Here is a 25585-nt window from a genome sequence, read left to right as displayed (position 1 = left end):
CCAGCAGTGGAGAGCAGCCTCTCTGCTGCACCGTTAGCTCCAGGGAAAGCCAGCACTGTCCATGACGCTGAGCAGGCTGATGAAACAGACTAAGCGCTGAGTTGTTTTCTTCACCTCAAAGATGGTTTAAGTTGTTTAAGTTCTGCAGTGTGTGTTTGTCAGCTGACTCTCTCTTTGGTTCCTGCTTATCACACCTAAACTCTGCTATCATTAGTCCCTGAATGACACCATAGAAAGTTCACAATATACTTCACTTTTGTCTCTCAAAAAGTAAAATTCTTTAGTTATTAAATCAAAACATGGTAGCAAGTGCTGCCCTTTTTGAAGATAAACTACAGTAACTCTAGCTTGTGCGTGCTGTAGACCGGGTGCTGCACTACCCTCGTAGTTGAGTTCTGCTGTTCTTTCTGTTAACATCACATGATGGAATATTCAACAAAGACAGCAGCCAGTAATACAAAAGCAGCTGAAGTTAGTGTGACATAGCCAGAAATCTTGTGATTAGGCTTTGCACATAAGTATATAACTCCACATGTATTAGCTTGAGATACAAATAGACAAAGTAAACACTCCCGTATGTCTTCAAACTAAATAATTTCACTATTGGATGACTTCACATTACAAGACATGGAGGCTTGGTCTTCAGGGATGTAATGTCATCATTATTCAGTGTCTCTGTAATCTCTCTTTGGAATGACAGTAGAAGCAAACAGTTGAGACTGCTTGTCAACATGGATTCCCTGTTTGTTTTTATCCTGTTTATGGTGGAGAACAGGTGTTCTAAAGTGCACTTTGCCACTGCCAGTGTGATACCCGCTCTGAATAGTTGAATTATACTGTGGAAAGTGCCTCAAGAGTCCAAAACTTCTACTTGTCGTCCTCTTGTCTTCTTTCGTGCTGCACAGAAACTGTAAATGTGGTTAGGATTAGGATTAGGATTAGGGTTAGGGTTAGGGTTAGGGTTAGTCACAGTCAATTGAAGCGCACATGATACAATAGTTTATATCATGTACGCTAGGCTTCTGTTATGTTACAGCAAATAAATGTTATATAATGGTAAAATTAAGGCTATGGAAGATGTTCCTTCACTAATGACTCCACTGAGTTGTCACCTGGACTCAGGGGAACCAGTGATGTCACAGCTTTCATTCAGCAAAGGTGTTCTCCAGTTTGACAAAGATTGCCTTTTTGATGCCTCTGTAAATAGTCTCTTAACACCAAGCAGAAGAACATTGTTTCAGTGACCTCTTCTTATTGAAAAGGTTAGTTGTGTGTTTCGCCTCTAGCCACATCCATCACTGCTGACACACCCAGCAATGATGTTTAGATGTACCAAATACACCCTGAGTACATTTCTACATCACAGCAGTAAGGGGAGATCTTCAACCACTGGAGGTCTTTGTTCCAAGTAATCAGAATAATCAATTTAACAATAATCTTAAAGCCATAATTGCAATTAGCATTGTCTATTTCGACTCTGTGCCACAGATATAATTACCTAGTAAGGACTTTGATCAGCCCTGCAAGCATCTGAGGTTTGCCTTCTGTGCGGTGCTTGTGTTTTGACTGGGCTTCGGCTTGCGAGAGGGTAAAGAGGCGAAAACAAGAGACCGAGACAAAAGTACAGAAAGATGAGGGCGACGGGGAAACTGAGAGAGACAGACACAGAGAGAAAGAGTCAGAGGATCCAGCGTTTGATGTGTGGGAAGTGTCATACTCGATAAGGGATCCGTGAAATAGGTGATTTCACAGTGTCCCTGTGAAGCCCTGCTGAATAATAAAGTGTTGGTACTCGTGAGCAGGAGATTTGGAGAGGTGAAAGGCTGGAGGGAAAGAGGGGAGGGAGGGAAAGAACAAGAGCAAAGAGGTACAGAGGACAAACTGTGGAGGAGAAATAATGGAGGGGTTGTGATATGGCGAGGAAAGGTAAGATTGCAAAAAGAGATGAAGGAAAGGAGTGAGGGTGGACATTGACTGCTCGTACGCACTTGTACACATTCGAAACATGCAAGTCATGTATTTCGCACTGCTTTGATGTTGCTTTTCATCTTAATACATAGCAACTATTTTTATGAAATTTTGCAGCCATCATAGCTTCTCCTACACACTTGGAAGGGGAGGGGAAGGGTGTTCAGTTACATTCCAACGCCTGAATGACCATCATCACTTTATTGTTTGTTCTACACAAAGAGAAACCGTCATTCATAAATACAAATCATAAAAAACAAGGAAACTTTGAAATCCTATCGGTCAAGAATCTTAGACTTTTGTCAGCCGATAAGCTCAGTGATCATATATGCATTAAATGAGTTCCTCGGGTAGCTCGGCTCTATTATGTTTTTATTTCAGATCATTTGTTTTTCATGTTGTTCACAGTGTGGAAGCACGGTGTGGTAGCTGCACAATAAATGCTCCCATACATTGTTTTTTGCTGTTGTTGGCAATTAATTAAATGAATCGTGACACATTACCTCGTGGGTGGTGAGAAGAAGTGCACAGCCTGGTGCTCTGGCCATGTGTCTCACTTTTGTTTTAGGCATATAACGTAAAGTAGTGGGCTGCATGGGGTGTTTGCACAGAATTGAAATGGATTGAGCTTGAAATGGGAGAGGTGAGACATTTGTTAGAAAGAGGCAGAGAGGGTACAGGAGTAGAAAAGTGCAGAAAGAACGCTGTCCATGGGGCACACAATGGCAAGAAGCAAGTGACTTTACTGTGAGTTTGCAGGCTTCTAATATTTTGAGTATGGGAGCTGATAGCCCCAATCTGTTGACATATCATGGTCCTGAATGACCATTAGAAGGAACCCAAATATTGCAACCATTCATATGTGCTCAGATGGAACATAAAGTGAATTTTCACCTTGTGTCATTCATGTGTATTTTACAACTTTGTCAATGTGAGGTTGCTTGCGTATTTGTAGTGAATCTTGCAGTATGTAGGGGCCTAAAATTTTCTTTGCATTCCGTCTGAACCCACAGTCAGACATTGATCACATTTTTGAGAAGAATGTCAAAAATATTCACTCAAAATACAGCAATCATAGAAAATTATAAGGCACTTCTAAAGTAACGAAAAACGTGATTTACAACAAAACAACAAAAAAAGAAATAAATCAAAGATAATGCTGGATTTTTAGCTTCACTCACCAACTGGACCAGCAGTGCACTCAGTGCTGCGCCTGGTGGCAGTAGAAAGGGAAAGAGCTGAATTGATTTACTGATATCACATAGTTGCTTTTGATTTTGATGGATATCAACCTCTTTGTCAGAGTGAATAATGTTTTCTGTTACTTTATGCACAACTGATACAAGTGCTTCCACTTGGAGTGTCAGTATTCTTAGCATCCTTTCAGAGCATGTGAAATGTTTGTCTGGTTACGTCTGATTGACTGACTGTGATATATGTAGTATCTCAGTTCTGGATCAGAGCTAGGAATGCCAAACCAATATAACCACTGCAAATGTATGAATCGACTGAGAGTGACATGCATGGAATAGAGTAGGTTGGTGGAAAGTTAAGATGCAGGCAAAAGAGACGAGCTCCGGTAATATAAAGCCTTAATAAAGCTATATCGCTCTCTGTTTCCACTCTGTTCCTCGATCTATCCATCTATTTGTCATTCTCTGAGGGTAGTTAAAGGATGATAAACCAGATAATAGAAGGTCTGTATTGATTTTGGTGATGGTTCAGACAGATAGTGGGTCTGAGAGGCTTATGTTCTGCGCTGTGATAATGTTGCTCTAATCTGAGGCCAGAGTTGTTACACTGGAGGGCTTCACTTGTCCACTGAACAGGTTTTCTAACTGTTGTCTGCATGAAATAGAATGTCTCACAGCTTCATATTGATCAAAGATCGCTACTCAGATATGAATTATGGCAAAACACATAAATTATGTTCATTTGGGCTCTGTGTTACTGTCGTGTGGGTGCCCATTAGCAGATGCAACATTTCATGGAAGTGTTTCAACTAGGAAGTGTGATTCCCTGTTGCTAAAATGAAGGTGTTGATGAGTCTGTGTCTACACTCTTCTACCAGCCCCCTCGCACCGTCTCTCTCTCTCTCTCTCGCTCTTTCTCTCACTTAGTTTTTTTCCATTTTTATCTTTTTGTCAACCCATTCTCTTTCTGTCTTTTGGCACTCTTCCCTCTCTTCCATCCACCACCTCCTGTTCCCTCTCTTTACATCAGATCTGTCATATGTTAAAACACTTGTTTGTTTAGTCTCAGTCGCTTATTGTGTGGAAAGGTGTTTCTGTTGACTAAATTGTTGCTTTTGGTGTTATATATAGATGTTCTGTGGTGTTTTGCATGTGGTGAAAAGATTGTGTTTGGACTGAGAAGAAACAGGAGGATATGACTTGATGAGTGGATCAGTTTGTGATAAACATATGTTATTGGTAAATGTGCTCCAGATACAAACTGACTTGGCTTGTACAGAAAACAGTAAACTTACTGTAAATTAAAATTTCTAGAGGAAGTTTTGAACCTGGATTACTGAAATATATTCACAGTTTGAGTGAGTGATGAAACCATTAGTTAACCGATCAATTAATGCACAATTGTAATAATACATTAATCATTAGAATCCTTTATCAACCAAATGCTGCTTCCAGCATGTCAAATATGAGGATTTTCCTTTTGTCTTAATCACCGTAAAATAAATGCATTTGAGTTTTTGACTGCAGATAAGACAAAATGAGCAAGATATTTCAGCTCTGGGAAATAAGCATTTAAAAAATAAACTAAACAGATTAATCAGTAAAAATGTTGGCTGCAGCTCTATTTCAGATGTATACTTTATATGCTGGCTGTCACAGCACAAGTTTATTTATATAGCCCTAAATCCCACAGTAAGTTTGCACCAGAGGGCTTTACAATCTGAACCCCCTCATATGACACTCTCAATTCATAACTTTGATTAAATACAGCATGGCACCCTGAATCCATTTTTGAAGGATTTAAACTTAGAAACAGTTTTGGTGTATTGTTACCAGTTAAGCTGCAGGGGGAAAAAAGAACCCCCCTCTTTCATCACATCGCATCCCTGCCTTTATTCCATTTAAGCAATGAGTGTGTGTGTGTGTGTGTGTGTGTGTGTGTGTGTGTGTGTGTGATTCGGTCTCCGGTTTCAGGCTTTTAAGATGTTGCAGATAACACTTATGTGCAACCATCCACTCAGGATACAGTTACTGTGTTTGTAGCAGTGATTTATTCCCTGTAGAGTTCTGCTGAGGCTATTGAAACTTAAACAGTGTTTAGCATTTGCAGTGGGGACACACACACACACACACTATCAAGATGTTGCCTGAGGGAGCGTTTTGCCTGGTTAAAAGCTCTTTATGTGTCAGAGACTCTCCAACTGTCCCTCTGAGAGATGGGCCAACAGTTCAGGTTACAACAGGATGGCTCGATGATGGATGCAAACTCACACAACTGAGCTCGCTTGACTTCAGACCTTACATTACCTACAAAAGAAGCAACTACAATGAAAGTGAAAATGTTCTAAACAGCTAAAAACAAACTGAAAATAAACAACTCAAATGAAAAATGTATGAAAATTGTCAAAAGTTGACAGGAATACTTGTGTTATCTCAGGGTTTTATATGTATAACTATGCTATACGAGTCAAGAGCTGTAGAATAGCTTGTAGACTAAGTACAATTAAAAGATTGGATACAATTAAGAAGGATCTTGGATCCTATAGCAACAATTTAGCTGTCAACATTTACATTGAATTGAACACATAAGTGGCATGATCGATATGGAACATTAAGTCTTTTCATCTTTTTGTCACTACATTACAACCATTTTATGATGTGTATAGTATCCTTTGACGGCTTTGAAACCATAGGTACACTTAACACTCAGTGCCAGCTGTGGGAGTCATAGTTGAATTCATGGGCATCTCTGCCAGCAGCTACTGAATAGCAGGGTACAAAGGGATAGTTTAATTAGGCACAGGTGCACCTGTTCACTAGAATTCAAAGAAAAAAGTTTTTAATGACAGAACTGCTTTGGAATCAGAAATAATCTCAGTGTTTGAGTTACAGCTCAATGGGCTGAGCCAAACAAACTCAGAGCAACTTTGGTAACTAATAAACTTGAATTTCAAAGAAATTCTGGGGAACATATGACAGAAAATGTGTTTGTGTGTATCCAGCATATGAGAAATAAGATGACCAGAAAGATAAACTTGACCAAACATAGACCATTAAATGGTGAACCTTTTTTCCTCACCACCATCCTTAAAACGATCTTACCACTGAGCAAAGATTGTACATTTTTTTTGGCCTTTTTTGTGATTTTTTGTTTTCATCTTGGATGTTTCATCTTCAGTTTAATATTTCATAACATACAGCAATCTCAGCAAGCATTACAATTAGCTCTGCGCATGTAAACATCAAAGGATGAAGTGTCATCAAAAGATTCATGTCTTATAGATGGTGATGGTACCCGGCAGATTTTAAAATTGTGGTACCCTTTCTCCTGTGTTTAATCACTGTTAATTAAATGTTAGTCATATTAAACTGCTGGGTTTTTATTGTTAGAAACAGATGACTGTCCATGCCTACTATTGTACTAGATGTCTTTACATCTTTTGTGTGTGTGTGTGTGTGTGTGTGTGTGTGTGTGTGTGTGTGTGTGTGTGTGTGTGTGTGTGTGTGTGTGTGTGTGTGTGTGTGTGTGTGTGTGTGTGTGTGTGTGTGTGTGTGTGTGTGTGTGTGTGTGTGTGTGTGTGTGTGTGTGTAGCACCCTCCCCAGTGAGTGTGGTGAGAAAAGGTCATACTGGAAAGAGCAGCATCGCCCTTTCTTGGGCAGAGCCTGATCGTCCCAACGGCATCATCCTGGAGTACGAGATCAAGTATTTCGAAAAGGTAAAAAAAATATGTATATTAAAAAATATATATAAAAGGGCTACCTATGCTTTTGTGTGCCTCTCTGAAACTCAAAACTAAGATGTTGCTGAGCGTGTCATAGAAGTATTAATTCTGCAAGCACTATTTATGAACTTGTAGTAAGGCATCAAATTATTTAGCAATTTGTGATTGTAAGGATTATGATTGGTCTCTTAGGAAACTGTATTAATTACCAAATACCTTTTGAAAAATGCTGTGTAAAAAACCTTTTCATTATATGGCCGATTTTAAAGTTGACACATATTTGAGTCAAAGATAAAGTCCTTTTTTATGTGGTGTTTATTTTACCCATATGTTCTACCAAACTCCAGTTCATGTAATCTTACACCAACATTCTGTTAAACTCGAACCAATACTACAGCACATAGATTTAGTTATCTATGAAGGTATGTTGTTGACTCTTTAGAAAGTTTTAAAGCTTTCCTGTGACAGTGCTAACAGCAGGGTTTTTTTAAAGTTAGACTTTGGTAGAGGCAGCAATTTGATGCTTCTGTCCAGATCATTGTTCCCATGCCCTTCCTCCTCTCTCATTTTCATCCTCTGATGTCTTCTTTTTCGGGGAAGGTCAGAATAAAGGTATACAGGAGAGCAGAGCAGGGTTTGTGGTCAGTGGTTAGCTAATGGCTTCTGGCTAATGGAGGAGGCATTTAGCTGTGTTTAAACCTGATGTGGTTACAGTTGGGTAACTGATCCTTGCACACATGCACACACACACACACACACACACACACACACACACACACACACACACACACACACACACACACACACACACACACACACACACACACACACACACACACACACACACACACACTACAGGTAGTTCAATCATAGAAATATGCAGAAGAATAGACAAAAATGTGAATGCATGCACAGTTGCAAGAAAGAAGACACACATTGTACAATATTTTGCAGAATGAGGAACAAATCATCGGCGAGGCTAGAAGAATATACAGTTTATAAAAAGCATGTCAGTGAATTACAGTAACCCCCCCACCCCCCTCTCTTTTTCTTTCTCTTTCTCTTTCTACAGGAGCAGGACTCCAGTTACACTATAATAAAATCCAAGGAGACCGAGATGGTGGTGGAAGGCCTGAAGCCCTCTTCAGCCTACATCTTCCAGGTCAAACAATGAGTCAAAAAAATCCATAAAAATAAATAATTATGAGAGTACAAACAAAGAAAAAATATTCAGATATGCATAAGAAGAAAAAAAGCACTCTAGTGCAGCATGAGTTGAGAGCATGTATTTTTTTCAGTATTTTGAAATACACCTAGTTGAAAAGTGTTTTTATTTTTCTTTGTATTTAAAAAAAATGGATGCATGGTTTACTTCAGAGACTTTATATTTTAATCAATGTGTTAAAAAAAAACAGTTGCAGATGCACTTTTCCTACAAAACCTCATTTCTGTAACATTCTGGATGGTGTTTATGTGGCTTAATATGTAATAGTTTATCTGTAACAAAAGATTATAATGCATGATGGGATACACATAATCTGATGTTTTGTTACAGGTGCGAGCCAGAACCTCAGCAGGCTATGGTGCATTTAGCCGCCGTTTCGAATTCCAGACCAGCCCTTACTGTGAGTTCACCAAAGAGAGAGAGAGAGAGAGAGAGAGAAAAGAGAGAGAGAGAGAGTGCAAATGAGAGCGAGTGAGCAAGCATGTCAATACAATGAAGTTCAACTTGTACGTGACTCAACAAAAGATGCCAGGTGTGTCGGTGTGCAGGTATACTATGTGTATCTAATTCTATATTTATCTCCTTTCCTTGGCAGTAACAGCTACCAGTGAGCGTGCTCAGGCTTCCATAGTAGCGGTGGCCATCACGTTGGCTCTGGTCCTCCTGGCAGTAGTTGCTGGATTCCTGCTTAGCGGACGGTGAGACTTAAATACACACCTCTTGAAATATAAACACTACCATTATCGCATGTATACATTGATATTGCAGGTGTAAGGACAGGTGTATTCTGTACTCCCACCCACATTTTTTTTCTGCTAGAACACAGTTAGATAGGATATCACACAGTACATGAAATTATATTATTATATACTTATTATATTAGTTAAGTGACCAGACTTCTTTGACATGACTTGAATTTTTAGATTTGAATATATACAGTATACTGGAAATCATGTTCACATGTCAGTGATGTAAACAGAGTTATTTCATTTTCAACCATGTGAATTCAGTAGTGATTAAATTTAACAATTACTGTAGGTATTCAGGTGGCTATACGATTCTTATGGTCAATTATTTGCTTTCATGCAGTATGTTGTGTGTTCTGTTGTTTGAATTGTCAATGAAATGCGTCATATTCAGTAACACTGAACTGGTAGACCACCTATGTGTGAGCAGTCTAATGTCTTTGCTGTCAACAGCATGATGTGAATTTATAGGTGTTAATGTGTGAACTGTTAAAAGGTAAAGCAGTCATCCTGTGTTCAGTCAATTGGGTTTGTTGTTACAGCTCTCATCCTCTCATTTTTGGAAGAAGTGGTGTTATTATTGGATGTCGAGAGTCAAGGAAATTGGAAATGTAGTCAAACCAAATTTTAGAAAGACACTCATAATGTATGTAATGGAAAAGGGTAATTCTGCCCATGAAATGTATAACGTGGATGTGGAGGATATCCTTTTATCCTCCTGTGACCTATTGCTGACTTACAAAAATGACAATATCAAATTTCAATTTCTGACCTAGATATTTCTATGTTGTTAAGCAGTATTATGAGATTATGTACGAGGCTTGAGGTTAGAGTTTTGTAATAGACCAGGATTAAGGGTTGCTTTTTAGGTTATAGCTTTTGGGGCTGATGATATGTACAAAGGATTCTCCTCAAGACTAGTGGCTCAACATTGCTTTTTAGACTGTGCTTCATATATTGAACACTAACTTACATTAATGTTGTATTTGCTTACCCCAAGGAGCCGGTTTCACCAGCTTTTTGTAAAAATCTAATTTAGCCTAGTAATAACTCAGTGTTTTACCAATAATTGTACAGGTCTGGTAGGCCACAAGACCAATAAGAAAAGAAAAAAAAAAGCCAAAAAATAACCCCAAATATCTGTTCATTTGGAAATCAATAATGTTTGGACGCTTCTCTGTGCATCGCTGTTCCAAAATGTAAGTCAACGTCTTTGTCGTTGCCAGGGAAACTCTTGATAGCTTAACCCCTTCAAGGAGTAGGGCAGTGCGTAATGTATGTGCTTAGTGAGTGGTTGAGTGAGTCCAAGTGGCAGAAAAGTGACGGTGAATGCGAGCAGAGAAGAGGAAAAGGTTAGCAGTAAGTTGTCAGTCTGGCAGTAAATGTACAGTACAGGCTATAGTGTATCAGTTAATAAATGCTGCAGCTTCTCAAGACCAAGAAAAGTCTCATCTATTGTTTCCCCAACTGCTGGAAGGAGTGAGCGGAAGTTAGCAACAATACGTTATCCTAACACGCCAACACTCAACAGAGAATGGAGAAATGTGTGCTTTGCTCAGATTATCTCTCACCCCACTTTTCAACCTGAACTTATTTTCCCATACTTTTGTTTTTCTAAGTGACTAATGGAGACAACAATTTTTGAAATTGCCACATAAGGCTGCAATGTAATTGTTCATGCAATTATAAGTGTCTGATAACATTACAGAAAGGATACCTTCAAAGAAATGAAATGTTTTTCTTTACCATTCGCTTGATCCGGTCTGTTTGGTAATGTGTCTAATCAAATCTCACTTAATGACAATCTGAGCCTGTCAATAGCATAAAACAAGCACTTTTAGTGGATGTACATTGACAGGTCACTATTGCCCCAAAGGATTACATTTCAGCTCCTTTTGCAGCTGCCAGCTGAAGCACTCTTTGTCAATACCACACCAATTTCTAAAATTATCGTCCTCATTAGTCACTTTGACACAAAATGATGGGAAAATAGGGTGCAGGTTCACACATCCTGAAGTGTCCTTTTAATCTTGTCTGATACAGTAATTGGTACATCCAATGTTGATGTCATTTTGCAAATGCAAACAGTAAATAACGCATCAGAATACACACAAAGCACACAATCAATTGCCAGAGTAATGTAAAATAGTTGAAATAATTCAACATCCCTTTTTTGTCCATAAATTCTCTTACTGTATTAGTCTGTAGAAGTTCTTTGAGATTTTGAACTTTGGCTGATTTCAACCTTTTTCCCAAGATATGTATCTAATTAGGTTAAGTACAGCCCACGTATGTTCATACCCTTTTAATAAACCATTATTAATAAGTTAAGGGCAGCTTCAGGGTTTGAATTTACATTCATATCCTTGTTTTGATGATCTGTTCAACCTCTCATTGCTCCACTAAGTAATTTGTATTAATGACCTATATTTTGTCCATCTATCCATGGATCTGCTCATTCATCCTTCTATCTATTCTTACATATTGTTGTGCCTTCATTCATTGAACTCCCATTCCCTTAAACTATTAAGTCATTATTTTTTGGTAATGTAGTTCATCCTGATTTAATCATTCACTCACAAAGATAGTCAGTGTGTAGTTCTTTAACACAATGATCAGATGAATAGACAGTGGATGCACTGGTGATGTTTAAGGATTTAAAAGCAAACCACAGAGACGCATAGTGGTGATTCTGGTTTAGCTGAACAGGAATGAGGATCGAGGATCGCTCTGGTTTCGTGTGGGGGAGGAGAGATGGAGGAATGCCAAATTTTCCAGTGATGGATTTAGGACAGACAACACCACAACCCCCTACATCCACTGTATCCCCATCTCCCCTCCTCCTGCATGACCCTCCAGACTACACACGCATGCATAGACACCCAAACACAGCACACATGTGTAGATGCATGCATCGTTTAACACTCACACAGACGCACGCGCATACAGATGCACACGCATACAGATGCACACATGCAGGAAGTTGGATGGACCGCTGGGCACTGAGCGTGCTCAAACCCCTTGACTCAACAGATCCGGCAAACTAAACACCCTGAGGCAAACACACACACACACACACACACACACACACACACACACACACACACACACACACTGTCTCCCCTCCCCCAGACTATCCAGCTCCTCATACCAAACGCTTGTAGCCAAGCCTGGCTGTCCTACAGAGAACTGTGAAGGGAAAGACTTGGACATGACCTCTGTGTGTGTGTGTGTGTGTGTGTGTGTGTGTGTGTGTGTGTGTGTGTGTGTGTGTGTGTGTGTGTGTGTGTGTGTGTGTGTGTGTGTGTGTGTGTGTGTGTGTGTGTGTGTGTGTGTGTGTGTGTGTGTGTGTGTGTGTGTGTGTGATCAAGTATAAAATCAATCCCCCAGTTTAATCTGGTTTATCTGTGATCATTTCTGATACTACTCATCTAAATATTGACATACAAAGGTGCTTTGAGAGTACACACACACACACACACACACACACACACACACACACAAACACACACACAAAAGCATCCACGCAGCTTACAAATGAATGCAGGTTTTGGCCAGTGCATCAGGGGATATACAGACAGGCTTGCTCACACTGATATACTAAAAGAAAAGCATATGGTATGGATACAGCCTTTGTCTTAAAGAATTTCTCTTATACACCCTTCTTCTGAACGACCAAAAATCTTTATTTTTTATTATCCTCTTTTCAAAAAGTGAAAAATGCTCTCCTATGTGCCAAAAGTCAGAGTTTCTCTGTTGACAGGGGCTTTCTCGGGAAATCATATTATTTGAAAACTGCAGTGCTTTGCTTTCATCTAAAAACCTGGTAGTTTTCAGCATTTTCAGCAATATTTTTTGAAAAGCTAGAAATGTAAGTTAGCAGATCCTATAAGGAAACAAAAGGCTTATCCTGCACTTAGATCCAAGTATGATTATGCCCTGTGTTTGCCAGGATTTGCTTTCCTGTGCCATTTTGTGTTATCTTTACTGTAATCTCTGTCAGTTACCCTTTCTTCTCTCTGTTTGTAAATGTCATTGTTTGCTCTTTGCTTAGATATGCAGTAGATAAAACGCATAAGGGCATACAGTATACCATTTGTGATACCTTGTTCAAGGAATTGGAAATTCATGTAGCTAAATTATGTATAATCATTGCTAAACAATGCTAAATGGACCAGTTGAAACCACAGAGACAATTAACTTTCAAACTGGATGATCTTTAATGTGATATTAAATTTAAATAAATGAGAGTGCTGGTCACCAGAACTGTGTCATTGATAATGTCTAATTGACATTCAACCTCATTTGTACCACCTATTGTTGCAGTGTTGATTAAATTACTCAAAAGTAAAATGAATTTCCATCAGAATGTTCTCAGTGTATATCTACCCGTGCAAGTCACCACTGTGTGTCATTGATGCATGTTTAATCATAAGGTGTTTCTGCAATGATAAAAATACCCAGTTAATGTTTTTGTATGTGGACATAATGTAGCATGACATTCATACTGATGTTTGTGTGTGTGTGCATGTGTGTGTGTGTCCTCCCTTTCAGGCGGTGTGGCTACAGCAAAGCAAAACAGGATCCTGAAGAGGAGAAGATGCACTTTCACAATGGTCACAGTAAGTTAAAGAAAGCCTCAAACTAATTCTATATGTGTGTGTGTGTGTGTGTGTGTGTGTGTGTGTGTGTGTGTGTGTGTGTGTGTGTGTGTGTGTGTGTGTGTGTGTGTGTGTGTGTGTGTGTGTGTGTGTGTGTGTGTGTGTGTGTGTGTGTGTGTATCTGGGGGCAAGTTCATCCAAAGTCTACACTATAAGTACAGTAGTGGGTTCAGACAGCGGTCATGTCTGTATGAGTTTATTCACCACTGTAAGCTCGTGCCTCTGCTTGTGCGTGTTAGACTATGTTTCATTCTAGGAGCTTTTCTTTGAATGACAGCTACACAACCTGCTTCATGGCAGCCATGTTGGCAGAGGATATGTAGAGCTGTGGTGATTTATAAGCCGTGACAGCTCTATATATTTAGCCAGATTTTTGGCGTTGTAGACTGCTCTCCATCTGTTGGCATCAGACAAGACATTGATGGGTACATCAGCTCCGGGGAAGTCAGGAGAAATACCACGGTGCCAATATGTGTGGTACACTGTCACATCGGTTGATACCATGAAAGAAAATATTTTCAAATGAATGTCAGCTACATATCACGCACACACAAAAGTGACTGAAAAGGATGTCTTCTTTTGGGATACTTAAATGTGTGAATCATTGTATTTCCTTCTTTAGTTTTTGTATTGTGAGTACTTTCAGAAATCGATGCTTTTGAAGATATAGTCATGAAGCTTTTGGGGAGTTCAGAGCATGTACCAGACCATATCACTTCAGTCTAAATGACTATAATAATAGCAACATAATTAACAGCTGTAATGACATTTGTATCAATATTAAAATATGAAATATTGGTGATTGGGGTAGGCTATATAGATAAAATCTCATATCATGGTACTGTATATATATCATGGTACTGAAGGATTAGGGTGTCTGGAGCTGCCATAAAGACGCGCTGCTCCTTGATCCTTGCAACATTTGGCATAATATTGGCCTACAGATATTGTACAGATCTCTCATCATATATTGACAATATTTTTAAAGCTGACATCAATGATGACATGATCAGATATTCTGTTGCAGACGTGGCAGCCATTCATGCTGTCATATCGTTATCTGGGCATGCATTGAATTCTGACTGACTGTTGATGTGTTAAATTACATCTAAATGGTAATAATGTCATGCTTGTGCGTCCGCAGTAAAGTTCCCAGGGGTGCGTACCTACATCGACCCCCTCACATATGAAGATCCTAACCAGGCAGTGCATGAATTTGCCCAGGAGATTGACGTCTCGTTCATCTCCATAGAACGGATCATCGGAGCTGGTGAGTCAACTCTGTGTGCCTGCCTTGTGTGTGCATAAGTGAAACACTGATTCTTATTCTGAGCGTTAGTTTGGGGCTGATTTGGCCAGCATAAAATATTACAGAATACATTATCATTCATTCTGAACCACTGGAGTGAACCTGTTCAGTCATGCATGCTCAGGTAAAATCCTCTAATGTCCTGTAACAGCTTAATATCAAACAATACTTGATTAAAACACACTATGTGTATTAACAGTGATAAGTCTAGCCTAATTCTGTCATGTTGTATAGAATTTAACCATTTTCTCATTACCTCTACCGCAGTGTGCCACATATTCTTCGACCTGCATGAACTTGTCACTTTTGTAATTGCACATCATTGTATAGGCGCACTCTTACACACAATTAAGCCAAACACTGTCCTAGAAAATGACGGCTCACACAGATATAAATGGTGTTTGTGCTCTGCTGACAAACATGGTGATTGTTAACATTTCTTTGCCTTGCAAGTTATCTAGCTTTACATCAGTAAAATAGGCCCTTAAGTGTAACAATGGTTTTGGATTCTAGGTACATTTCTATTGTGTTAATGAATATTGATTCAGGAGTTGAGAGGTGCTTGCCAGTTGTTTACTGCACAGAAATGATTGCATGATTGCGCCGATTCCAAAAAAGCAAAACAAAGTTATCTATTGAGGGTTGTTTTACCGTTGGACAAGACTTTTGTGATTCAAGGTGAGTGGAAATGTTGAGGCCACAGTCAAGCTTTGTCTGTTTGCCTCAGGGGAGTTTGGCGAGGTGTGCAGTGGACCGCTGAGGCAGCCAGGGAAAAGAGAGATCCAGGTTGCCATCAAGACCTTGAAAGCAGGCTACACGGAGCAGCAGAGACGTGACTTCTTGTGGGAGGCGTCAATCATGGGCCAGTTTAACCATCCAAACATCATCCGTCTGGAGGGCGTCGTCACCAAGAGTGAGTCACCAGGATTTCTGTTGGTAGTCAGATAGAATTTAGTGTGTGTTGCTTTTCTGTTGCGGGCACAAGATGCTCACTGTGAAATATAGCATATGTCACAATGCAGATTACTGGGACTACTCCTATAGCAGTTGTACCGTGCATGTTTAGCAAATCTGAAGCTCAACTTGTCAGGTTTTCAACTTGTCAGAATCGGCTCTGAATTCTTCAGTCTATGAGCTGCACTTTCTTCTGAGTTTTTCAACATCCAGCATTCTCAGCTGTATTTCATCAGTTAGCTGCAGCTGCACTTTGAGTTGTGTTTTTTGAAAGGACCATTTTTAACTTAAGTGATACAGTAATAGCAAATGTAAATGTTGTATTCTTCAGAAAGCCTAAGAAATACATTCTCAAATAACACATTCTCAAATAAGTAATTGCTGGAAATTATCAGGGGCATTTTTCACTGTTGTCTATCATTTTATTGACCATATGATTCACTGAAAATAATTCTCACATTAAGTGATTCAATAAATAATTGTGAATTGCAGCCCTAATACAGAGAGACTGAAGCTGACGAAGTACAGCTAAGGTCTAAGGGATAGTGAACTTAACACTACAGTACTACAGTTTAGTCTGATGAAATTTGGACTACATCTGACGAAGTTGAACTGAACCTGACTAGATGAGACCTGAGAAGTCCATACAGCCACCAAAAAGCTGTGTGCAGCTGTTAATACTATGCTAAATTCTTCTGTGATATGTATATAAATGATGCTATTGTATGATAGTCTGTGTTAAACTCTTAATTAATATTGTTATAGTCTGTATGTGTGTTCAGATTAAAAAGACTTGCCCACTCCTACTTCGTTTATATCTAACATAAAATCTATGATTCAACATGATTTTAAATTTGCTTTTTTTAATATAAAATATTTCCGCATGTTTTGTTTCTCAGGCAAGCCGGTGATGATCATCACTGAATACATGGAGAATGGATCACTGGACACATTCCTTAAGGTAGGAGACGAAGGAAGACTAGTATGCATGAGAGAATGGTTGTAGGGAATCAAAGAATAAGAGATTTCAATTGTAAAGAGAATGGGGGAGGGGAAACAGAGTGATAATTATAGGAGGTAGACAGTGGAATGATTTTCAAGATCAAACAAAAAGGAGTGTTTAAGCAGCACATTATGTGTCACTAAAAGTAAATGGAGTCAGCTCTCAAACATAGATTTCTGTTGGACTGAAACACCTCAATTGACTGAAGTAAGTGGCAAATGGACAGAGGTGGAGAGCCACTACTTGCTGATATGCCAAATTGGAAGGACAATTATCACAGAGGTGGAAAAATGTTTAATCTTCTGGAAAGGAAAATACTCTTTTGAGAGCTGTTTGTAATGGAGATGCGCCACTGTGGGCAAAGAGGATCAGCACAAAATGAGAATATGTACACCAAAGCTATCATTATTCCAATTCAGTAGCTCATCATTCTGCAATCCAAACAGAAATGAACCAGAGAGGAGAGTAAAGCACAAACTACAACCTACGTGTCAGATGGTACAGATTTGAAACTACACATTTCGAAATGGCCATTAGCCCCAATTGTGAGACAGACCACTTTGTTAGAAAATAGGAAAGACATCCGAGCACTCAGGTTTGGAATCACGTGCACACTGTCTAGACAGTTTGGACCGCACCGAGAGGAGAAGGTGGATTGATGATGAAGAGGTAGGCTGGCAAATCTCTGAATTAAATGATCACTCTCCAGTCTACACTTCAGTCTATTCACTGGTTCCAATGGCAAGGTGCTCTGTTGGCGGACAAGGCTGGAAAAAAAGGGTAAACTCCTGCAGCAGATGGCTAATAGGGAGATGAGAAGAATAAAGTCATATGATTCAGCACAACAATGGCAAGATGATAAAGGCATATTTCAGAAAAGCAATTATGGAAATTGGGAAAAGGTGAGAATTAAATGATAGTGCTCGGTGGTGTAGGTGTGCGAGAAAGGCAAAATGCAGACTGGGAACATGAAAGACATTTTACCTGAATAGCATGTTCTCATCTAGACTGTGTGGACTGTGAGGATACTGTGAGACAAAAGACAGAGGAAGGAAGAAGGCCGTGGTCAGTGACTGCCTTTTGGCAGAGGAGCTCAGGGACCAGCACGCAGAGCAGCACAGAAAAAAAACCCTGTGAAGTAATTACATGGATGGCTGCTGTACTGAGGCCGGTATAAATGGCACAGTCATGAGAAGCCAGGGGCTGGACTGGCTCCTGGATTAGCTGTCACAGCTATGGACAATGCACTGCTGTATAAGGGAAGGCTCATAACTCATACTTTTGGCTTAACATCTCATTTCACTTGTAAGTGGGATGTACTGTTGTGGATGGATGGGAAAAGTTGTTGTAGAAGTGATGAAAACTGAAACCATGACAGGAGAAAAGAGTACCATAGATGTCTGCTGTGGAAATGTGGAGAAAGGATGAGAGTAATGTTGGGTTGTTTACATTTGGATTGGAAGGAGCTGAGGCTTAAACTAACAATAAGAGCTGTCACTGGCAGAAAACAAGAAGAGCCCCCGAGTTGGAGAGTTTTCTATAGGAGGGAAAGAGCTTATTATTTTATGAAGCTAGTTTCTGTTCTGAGTTGACAACACCTTCTCCTTTAGCATTTTAGCTGGTTATACACCCCACAAAACAACTGTACACATAGTGATTCTGGTGTTGGATCATAGTGCCAACATTTGTTAGAATATGTATATTTTTCAGCAGTACTTGACTGAGAAGATGCAAAGTCTGATCCACAGTATGAGAGTCCACCACAACCCCCACACTTATACTTTCCACCCTACTATAAAGGGCACTACTCCCTGTATTGGCACTGAACATACAAATTATGCTGAACGTCCAAATTATGCATCGTAGACCCTAAAATACAAAAGGAATTGATGCTAAAAGGGGTGATAGGTCAGCACTGTAACTGGTATTAAGTTTGCCAGCTCTTTCAAGGGACGTTGTCCTAACCAGCATGCAAAATTTGAGAGGGAAGAAGGATACTGTCCTTGACGAAAAGTTCTTTATCCCATTATAATTTTCCACTGGTTATTGAAAGACCTAATTATTAATATTGGGGTATGCAGATTTGGAGCTCCCACAGGGATAGCAGAAGGAGAAAGTTTGGAGTCAGGGCTGGAAATGAGGAACAAGAAAGTGACTGTGACTTGCTCGAGGGAGACGCAGCTTTGCCGGTTTCGTCACTGGAGACAGTCATTTCATAAAACATGGTGTGACTCAGGGCAGCAACGAGCCTTGGGCAGGATTAGAATAATTTTTCATCTTGGTTTAGGTCTGCCAATAGAAAAGTGGAGCCATTGACTCATGTGGCAACATGGGAGGAATGTCCTGAGGTATACAGGAGAAGCAATAATTGGAAGACCAGGATCACTGACATATGTCCCTTTGTGGTCATTGTTGGAGATTATTTGGACTATATATTCCAGGAATAATCAGTGAAAATGAGAGCAGGTTGTGATCGAGTGCTTACCCTCAAAAATCCACCATTGACATTTAACTGTGACTTGGATTTGCGGAGTGGTGACTTTGGTATTAACTTTGTTGCTATACTGTAGGTCAATGGGCTGAGTGGCTATCAATGCTAATGTGGATTTCATGCTAGAGGTCAAATTCTCAGCAGCCGTTAAAAGAATGCGTAGCTGTCAATTTTTCAAGTTCATTCACATCTTCTCTCATTTGCATTATTGTGGATTTTAACTTGATTTTAAGATCACAATTGTCATGTGATATTGTTCCTCCCAACTTTTGTTGTCACCTCTCAGATTTCTATCTGTTTGCTTGTTCCGTTCAGAAAAATGATGGCCAGTTTACTGTAATCCAGTTGGTTGGTATGCTGCGTGGCATCGCATCTGGCATGAGGTACACCATCAAATCCACACAAACATGTAATCTATTACTCAACGCATCATCATGGCATAATGTTTTTAATCCTCTCCTTTGTGTTGATAAATGCAGGTACCTGTCTGACATGGGCTATGTCCACCGTGACCTGGCAGCTCGTAACATCCTGGTCAACAGTAACCTCGTGTGTAAAGTATCTGATTTTGGTCTGTCACGAGTCCTGGAAGATGATCCAGAGGCTGCGTACACCACACGGGTAAGAATGTGTTTTTGTGTGATACAGGGCTGCAGCTAATGATATGATTGTTTGATATGTGCATTGGTAAATAATGTAAACAGTGAAAACCTACAAATCATCATAGTCAAAAGCTGAAACCAGCTATTTTTTTGCACTTTTGCATAGTAGATAAACAACTAATTTAAAGCTGCCTAATAGAAGAGGACATATAATGCACATTTCCAGGTCTAGGTCAGGTCCAGGTAAGTTCAACCACTGTCTGAAAGGGGCTGTTGTAGCCCCTGTTTCTTTAAGCCCCCCTTCCCAATAAGCTCACTCTGTTTAGATGGCTTCCAGAAGCTGCCCCTCGGCTGAATTCCTCCAGCTCGGGAGGCTATGTAAACAAACAAAAACAGTAGTAGTAGAAGGATTTCACTTTTTTTTCTTATTCATTACTCAAAATGTCGATTTATCAAATACATTTGTGCATGTTCGAGATGGAATTTGATCCAAAATGTAGTGGAAAATGTAAACAACACACACAACATAATGGATGAGCGTTTGTGAGAATAAACAATCTTTCATTTCAATGGGGAAGTAAAGGTAACTTCACAGGGCATATTTAACCCTGGACGTTTGACTTGTAGGGAGCATTTTTACATATGTAAAGCTTTGGACCTTTGATGATGCTTAAGAAAGACATCACATATTTTAACAGTATATAAATGAAAGTGAAATCACAAAAAAAACTTCTATGTCCCCTATAACAATTTTCTGTCCACCAACTAATCGATTTTTCATCTAATTGTTTCAGCACTTGTGTGTGAGATAAAAAGAGAATCTGTTGTGACATTTATATATAATCTGCTGTGTGTATATCTGTGTAAGTGCACAGTGATTATGTTCCATCAAACTTTGGATTAAGTTGAATATTCTTACACAACACACTCAAACTGATTACACACATACTTGCTTGCACGCACACGTGCACGCATACACACAGTCAGAAGCAGCAGCAGTGGTCTTTAAATTGAGCTGTGTGTCCCAGGCTGAGTGGCGTCCTGTCAGCCAGAGATGGGCTGCTTCCTGCAGGAGGAGGGCCAATTAGTACTCAACTCAGTCTCCACAACACTCAATTAGCACTGAGTCTTGCTGCCTTAGCGCCAAATATCCTGTCACTCACCTCTCGCTGCCAGGCTGTACGTCTTGCTCTCTCTCACTCTTGCTCGCTGCCTTCCTCTCTTTCCCTGACAGAGCAGTGAGAATAACATAATTTACAGCCTTCAAATAATCAGACCCCGAGATATCCTGCTGCTGTGTTCATCAATACTGCATCAAGCTAATTTCACAACTCATCAGCTGAAAGCACATTTTCCACTGGAACTCAGCAGTCATCCTGTGAACTTTCCTATCTTTGCAATGAAGGCGCGATAATGAAGACGAGGAAAACGAGTACAGGAATCTCAGTGGCACCTCCACACCCCCGACAGTTAGGACAGGGAATTTATAAAAGAAAGTGAAACTTGGTACCATGAATGTGTTCCTAAATTGGTAGTCATTAGTGTAATTGTGGGTTGGACCACATGCTGTAGAAGTATCTCAATTAAGGTCCGTTCTCAGTTCCCGTCTTTGTGTAACAAAAAGCAAACATTTTCTATGAATGCAGCTGTATTTATTCGCTGTAAAGAATGTGTAAACATATGAGACCTATTTCTTTCAGCCTTCACAGAGGTTACATTTTCTAACTTCCATATTGGTCCATGTCATCTCAGGGTGGGAAGATTCCTATTCGCTGGACGGCTCCGGAGGCGATCGCGTACAGGAAGTTCACCTCGGCCAGCGATGTGTGGAGTTATGGGATTGTCATGTGGGAAGTGATGTCATATGGAGAAAGGCCGTACTGGGAGATGTCCAATCAAGACGTAAGTTTGATCACGTTAGTTTGGCCCTGAAGAAATCATTGAGAAAACAATGTCACTATAAGGTCAATTTAATAGGTGTTCAGGAGCGTTTCAATCATATCACATGATCTTCACCAGCAATTTAAGTTTGTTGTAGACTGATGTGGATTTGTAAATGCTGATTTTATTTATTTTTTTGGGCTCTTGGAAGCAGTAGTTGAGCAGTTTAAGCTGCTTTTCTCATCCTCTGTTTCCAAGGGAAATAATTAAATTTCATGTAAGGGCAGGATTTCCCAACCTTGGGGTTGAGACCCAACATTGAGTTGCTTCATATTTTAAATAGGTTGGATTCTCTTCTTATCAAAAATAAATCATATATTGGTATTTGTTTCATATTTACCAATTATAAAACAATTTGGTACAGTCTACTGTATTCTGAGCTTCTTCCATTCTCTTCATATAGAGTATAAAATATGTAATATAACATTTTGAAGATAAATTGACAGCTCTCAAATTGCTGGTGTCTGGAGGAGAATTTACCAGCTAGAAAAAGCTGCATATCCTGACTTAAGCACTTTAAACCTAACAGCATAAAATACTCAATTTTGTTTTTCTCTGTCACAATACTTTAACTCATTTTAGAGTAGAAAAATACTCCTTGAGAACTTGTGACTTGTGTGTAATAAAGACAGAGATGGAGATATTGAGGGTGAAGTTGAAATGCACAGGTTTTTTCTGTTAGAGGCTGAGCGAGGGTTGGAATAGGGAGGGCTGTGCTGGGAACCCATTATTATACATCTATTACTGTAAAGTGTTGACAATGAGCATGAACCGCTTTAATGGAAACACAGAGAGAGAGACATTCTGGGGTGCAGAGAAAGGCGTGCGTAAGCAAAAGAGTGAAACAGGTGAATACGCATGGAGGTGCAGAGCTAAGCAGAAAATGGTGGCGGTGAAAATAACAGGCTGCACACTCACCGGGGCTATAGATCACCCATTAGTGTAACATTTTTTAGATTATTTAACAATGTTAGATAGAAAGAAAGATTTGGCTGAATGCAAAATTAAAAAATGTATTAATCAGCGATTGTGGAGTGGTTGCAAGCTAGCTCTAGTCAGCAAGTACCTGATAAAATAATGTAAGAGAAAGACCTTGTGATGAAAAGAGGAAAAGAGGGAAGCACCTACAGTATCCTGCAGCCTAAAGATCACATTAATGGAGAGAACTTCAATCCTGTCACATGGCAATGAGTGAAAACGTAGCATTAACTCCAGACACCACACACATGCACTCGCTTCCCACACACAGGCACATATGTACGCACAGCCCTCCAGTGACCTCTTCATCCCCTGCTTCAGACCCTTCACTCCTCCTTTTGCTTATTAGACTGTCTCAGAGAAGTTTAGAGAGAGGGGGGAGGAGAGGAGAGGAGAGGAGAGGAGGATAAGAGGAGAGAGGAAGGAGAGGAGAAGACGTTTGATGTTTAATTGAAAGTGTTATGCTGGATTTTCTCTGATCTGCACAAGAAAGTGCGGGCTCTAACACTCTCTTTCTCTGAGCTCTTCCCTTCTGTTTCCCATTTCTCTCCCTTTTTCTTCTCACTCCTTTCTCTCGTCCTCTCTTTTTTGTCTCCCTATAACGCGGTCTCTGTCTGTATTCTTTCTTGCCTCTTGTCCGCCCTCTCCATCTTTCCTTCTCCCACCTCAGCCTCTCGTTCGCTGTCTCTGATCTTCCCTCCCTGCCAGTCAGCTGTGTGTAGTTCTTCACCCTCTCAGCATGCAGCAATGATTTGATGCTGCGCTACTTCTCTTACGCTTTTGTGGGTGTGTGCGTGCACTTCTATGCATGCCAGGGTGTTGGAGTACTATCACGTTGGTTGTTTTGTGTGTGTGTGTGTGTGTGTGTGTGTGTGTGTGTGTGTGTGTGTGTGTGTGTGTGTGTGTGTGTGTGTGTGTGTGTGTGTGTGTGTGTGTGTGTGTGTGTGTGTGTGTGTGTGTGTGTGTGAATTTTGACACAAGTAAAAGCTGTCATGAACTCAACAAATCAATTCCCTCCAGTGTCTTGCACTGTCAGAACTAGGCTGAAAACTCCAGCCTGTTTTCCACTGCAGGGTCTAACTGAGAGCGAGCCAGAGTTTATTTATTATTCATCTAACTCAATTTCCCCCCCACCCCAACCCCAAAAAAACATTTCTGTGATTCAGCGCTGCGTCTTGTTACTTACGGAAATGATTAACTGGGCTATGCAGAGTATCAAATAATGCTTTTATGATGTGTTACTTTTGTTGATTCTCGCAGGGGATTCTGTTTGCTTTCTAACTTCATGGAGGTTTGAGTGTAGGGTCAGATAGAGACCAGCACCCCTGGAGCTAGCATCAGGATTCAGAATCTTACTCAAGAGAGTTCAAATTGGCAGCAATGCTACTTTGCTGAGGCATGTTGTAGCCCCGCTGTGGGAAAGTTATTACATTTTCAGGTGCCAAGGAAGCTGTGTCCTCTCCGTACCTTTAGAAATGATTGATTGTCTTCTTCGGGCTTCGTCGATGCAGTAGATTCACTGGTTTATGTGGTTATCTATCTATTTAAAAGGCTATAAAGGTGTTAGAACAGAAGAATCGGGTGTTGAATCATTTGGTGCATTATTGCATTTTCAGATTATATATTTAAATACACAGATATGGCAGATCAGTCAATGTTATTCACTTTGTGGAGTGAAACGTCTCTGAAGTTCAGAAGTTCCTTTTAACACATTTAACAAATCTGGTCATTATATTCTAGCCATTAATCGTAATTCTTTTTCTGCATAGTTTGCTCCATGCATATATCCAGGTTATATGAACTGTATAGGTCAAATAAAAGAAGGCTGCTGTTAAAGCTGCATTTCTTTTCAGTCTGAAAAGGTCCAGTTCTGATTGGCCAGATGTAAGAGGGTGGGGGATTTTTGAGTCTGTTGAGGCTCAGGATGAGTCAGCCGACAGTCACTTCTCTATAACATTCATAGGTGATGATGGTGAGTTTGCCATTGATGATTGGATGGGATGATGATGGCTCAATATATGCCAGGTTTTATGTTATACTGTTGCTAAGGTGTATTGTTTTATGTGAGCTTGTGTGTGGTGGTTCAGAAAATGTTTTGCATATCTTTGCAATATGTATTTTATTGTATGTTATGTTCAAATGTGTGCGTGTGCATGTGTGTGTTCTGTGTCTTACCGACCTGCAAGACAATTTTCCCCTTGGGGTGCAATAAAGGTGAAGTTGAAGCAGGCTCCGGGTTGGGAGGGGAAGATTGAGACTTATATGTGAGGTTTTACTGCTCTCCACTCTGGTAACCCTTTTGTACTGTCATTACAAATGGGGTACTAGTCTCTCCACCTCACTCCCTTTCTCTACTTTAAGAGGAAATTAAGAGAAGTCATTGCAGTTATTGTTTGGGACTGTCCTGAGGTATTGTACAACCTCATGACTTTTTAAAAACTAACCTCCCTCTGTCCCTCTTCATCCCGCCGTCTGTCTGCAGGTAATAAAGGCAGTAGAGGAGAGCTATAGGCTGCCAGGTCCTATGGACTGCCCCGAGGCCCTGTACCACCTAATGATGGACTGCTGGCAGAGAGAACGCAGCAACCGCCCCAAGTTCGATGAGATTGTCTGTCTACTAGACAAACTCATTCGCAACCCCAGTTCATTAAAAAAACTGGTCAACTCCTCACACAGGTGGGAACTCGCACAGAAAAACATTGAAATTATGTTTTTGAAATGTTGATGGTTGGATGCACATGTCAGTCTTACCATGTGAATGATTTTATTTAAGCAATTGACAGCCAACAAT

At 40.1% G+C, this 25585-nt stretch overlaps 1 protein-coding gene across 1 annotated transcript in view; it reads left to right on the top strand.

Annotated features, from left to right (window-relative positions):
- LOC133995580 (ephrin type-A receptor 5) overlaps positions 1 to 25585 on the top strand; it is a 62906-nt gene that overhangs the window by 35053 nt on the left and 2268 nt on the right. Inside the window, exons 6-17 of the mRNA XM_062435041.1 lie at positions 6754 to 6878; positions 7957 to 8046; positions 8440 to 8509; positions 8705 to 8807; positions 13410 to 13477; positions 14661 to 14786; positions 15553 to 15738; positions 16679 to 16740; positions 19589 to 19656; positions 19753 to 19894; positions 21628 to 21777; positions 25277 to 25470. Of these exons, the coding sequence (XP_062291025.1) occupies positions 6754 to 6878; positions 7957 to 8046; positions 8440 to 8509; positions 8705 to 8807; positions 13410 to 13477; positions 14661 to 14786; positions 15553 to 15738; positions 16679 to 16740; positions 19589 to 19656; positions 19753 to 19894; positions 21628 to 21777; positions 25277 to 25470 (1384 nt within the window). The remainder of the gene's footprint in view (positions 1 to 6753; positions 6879 to 7956; positions 8047 to 8439; positions 8510 to 8704; positions 8808 to 13409; positions 13478 to 14660; positions 14787 to 15552; positions 15739 to 16678; positions 16741 to 19588; positions 19657 to 19752; positions 19895 to 21627; positions 21778 to 25276; positions 25471 to 25585) is intronic.

The sequence above is a fragment of the Scomber scombrus genome, chromosome 15 (assembly GCF_963691925.1).
Source record: "Scomber scombrus chromosome 15, fScoSco1.1, whole genome shotgun sequence".
NCBI classification, from domain to species: domain Eukaryota; kingdom Metazoa; phylum Chordata; class Actinopteri; order Scombriformes; family Scombridae; genus Scomber; species Scomber scombrus.
Note: the sequence above shows the minus strand (reverse complement) of the source record. Positions and strands in the feature narration are given on the sequence as shown.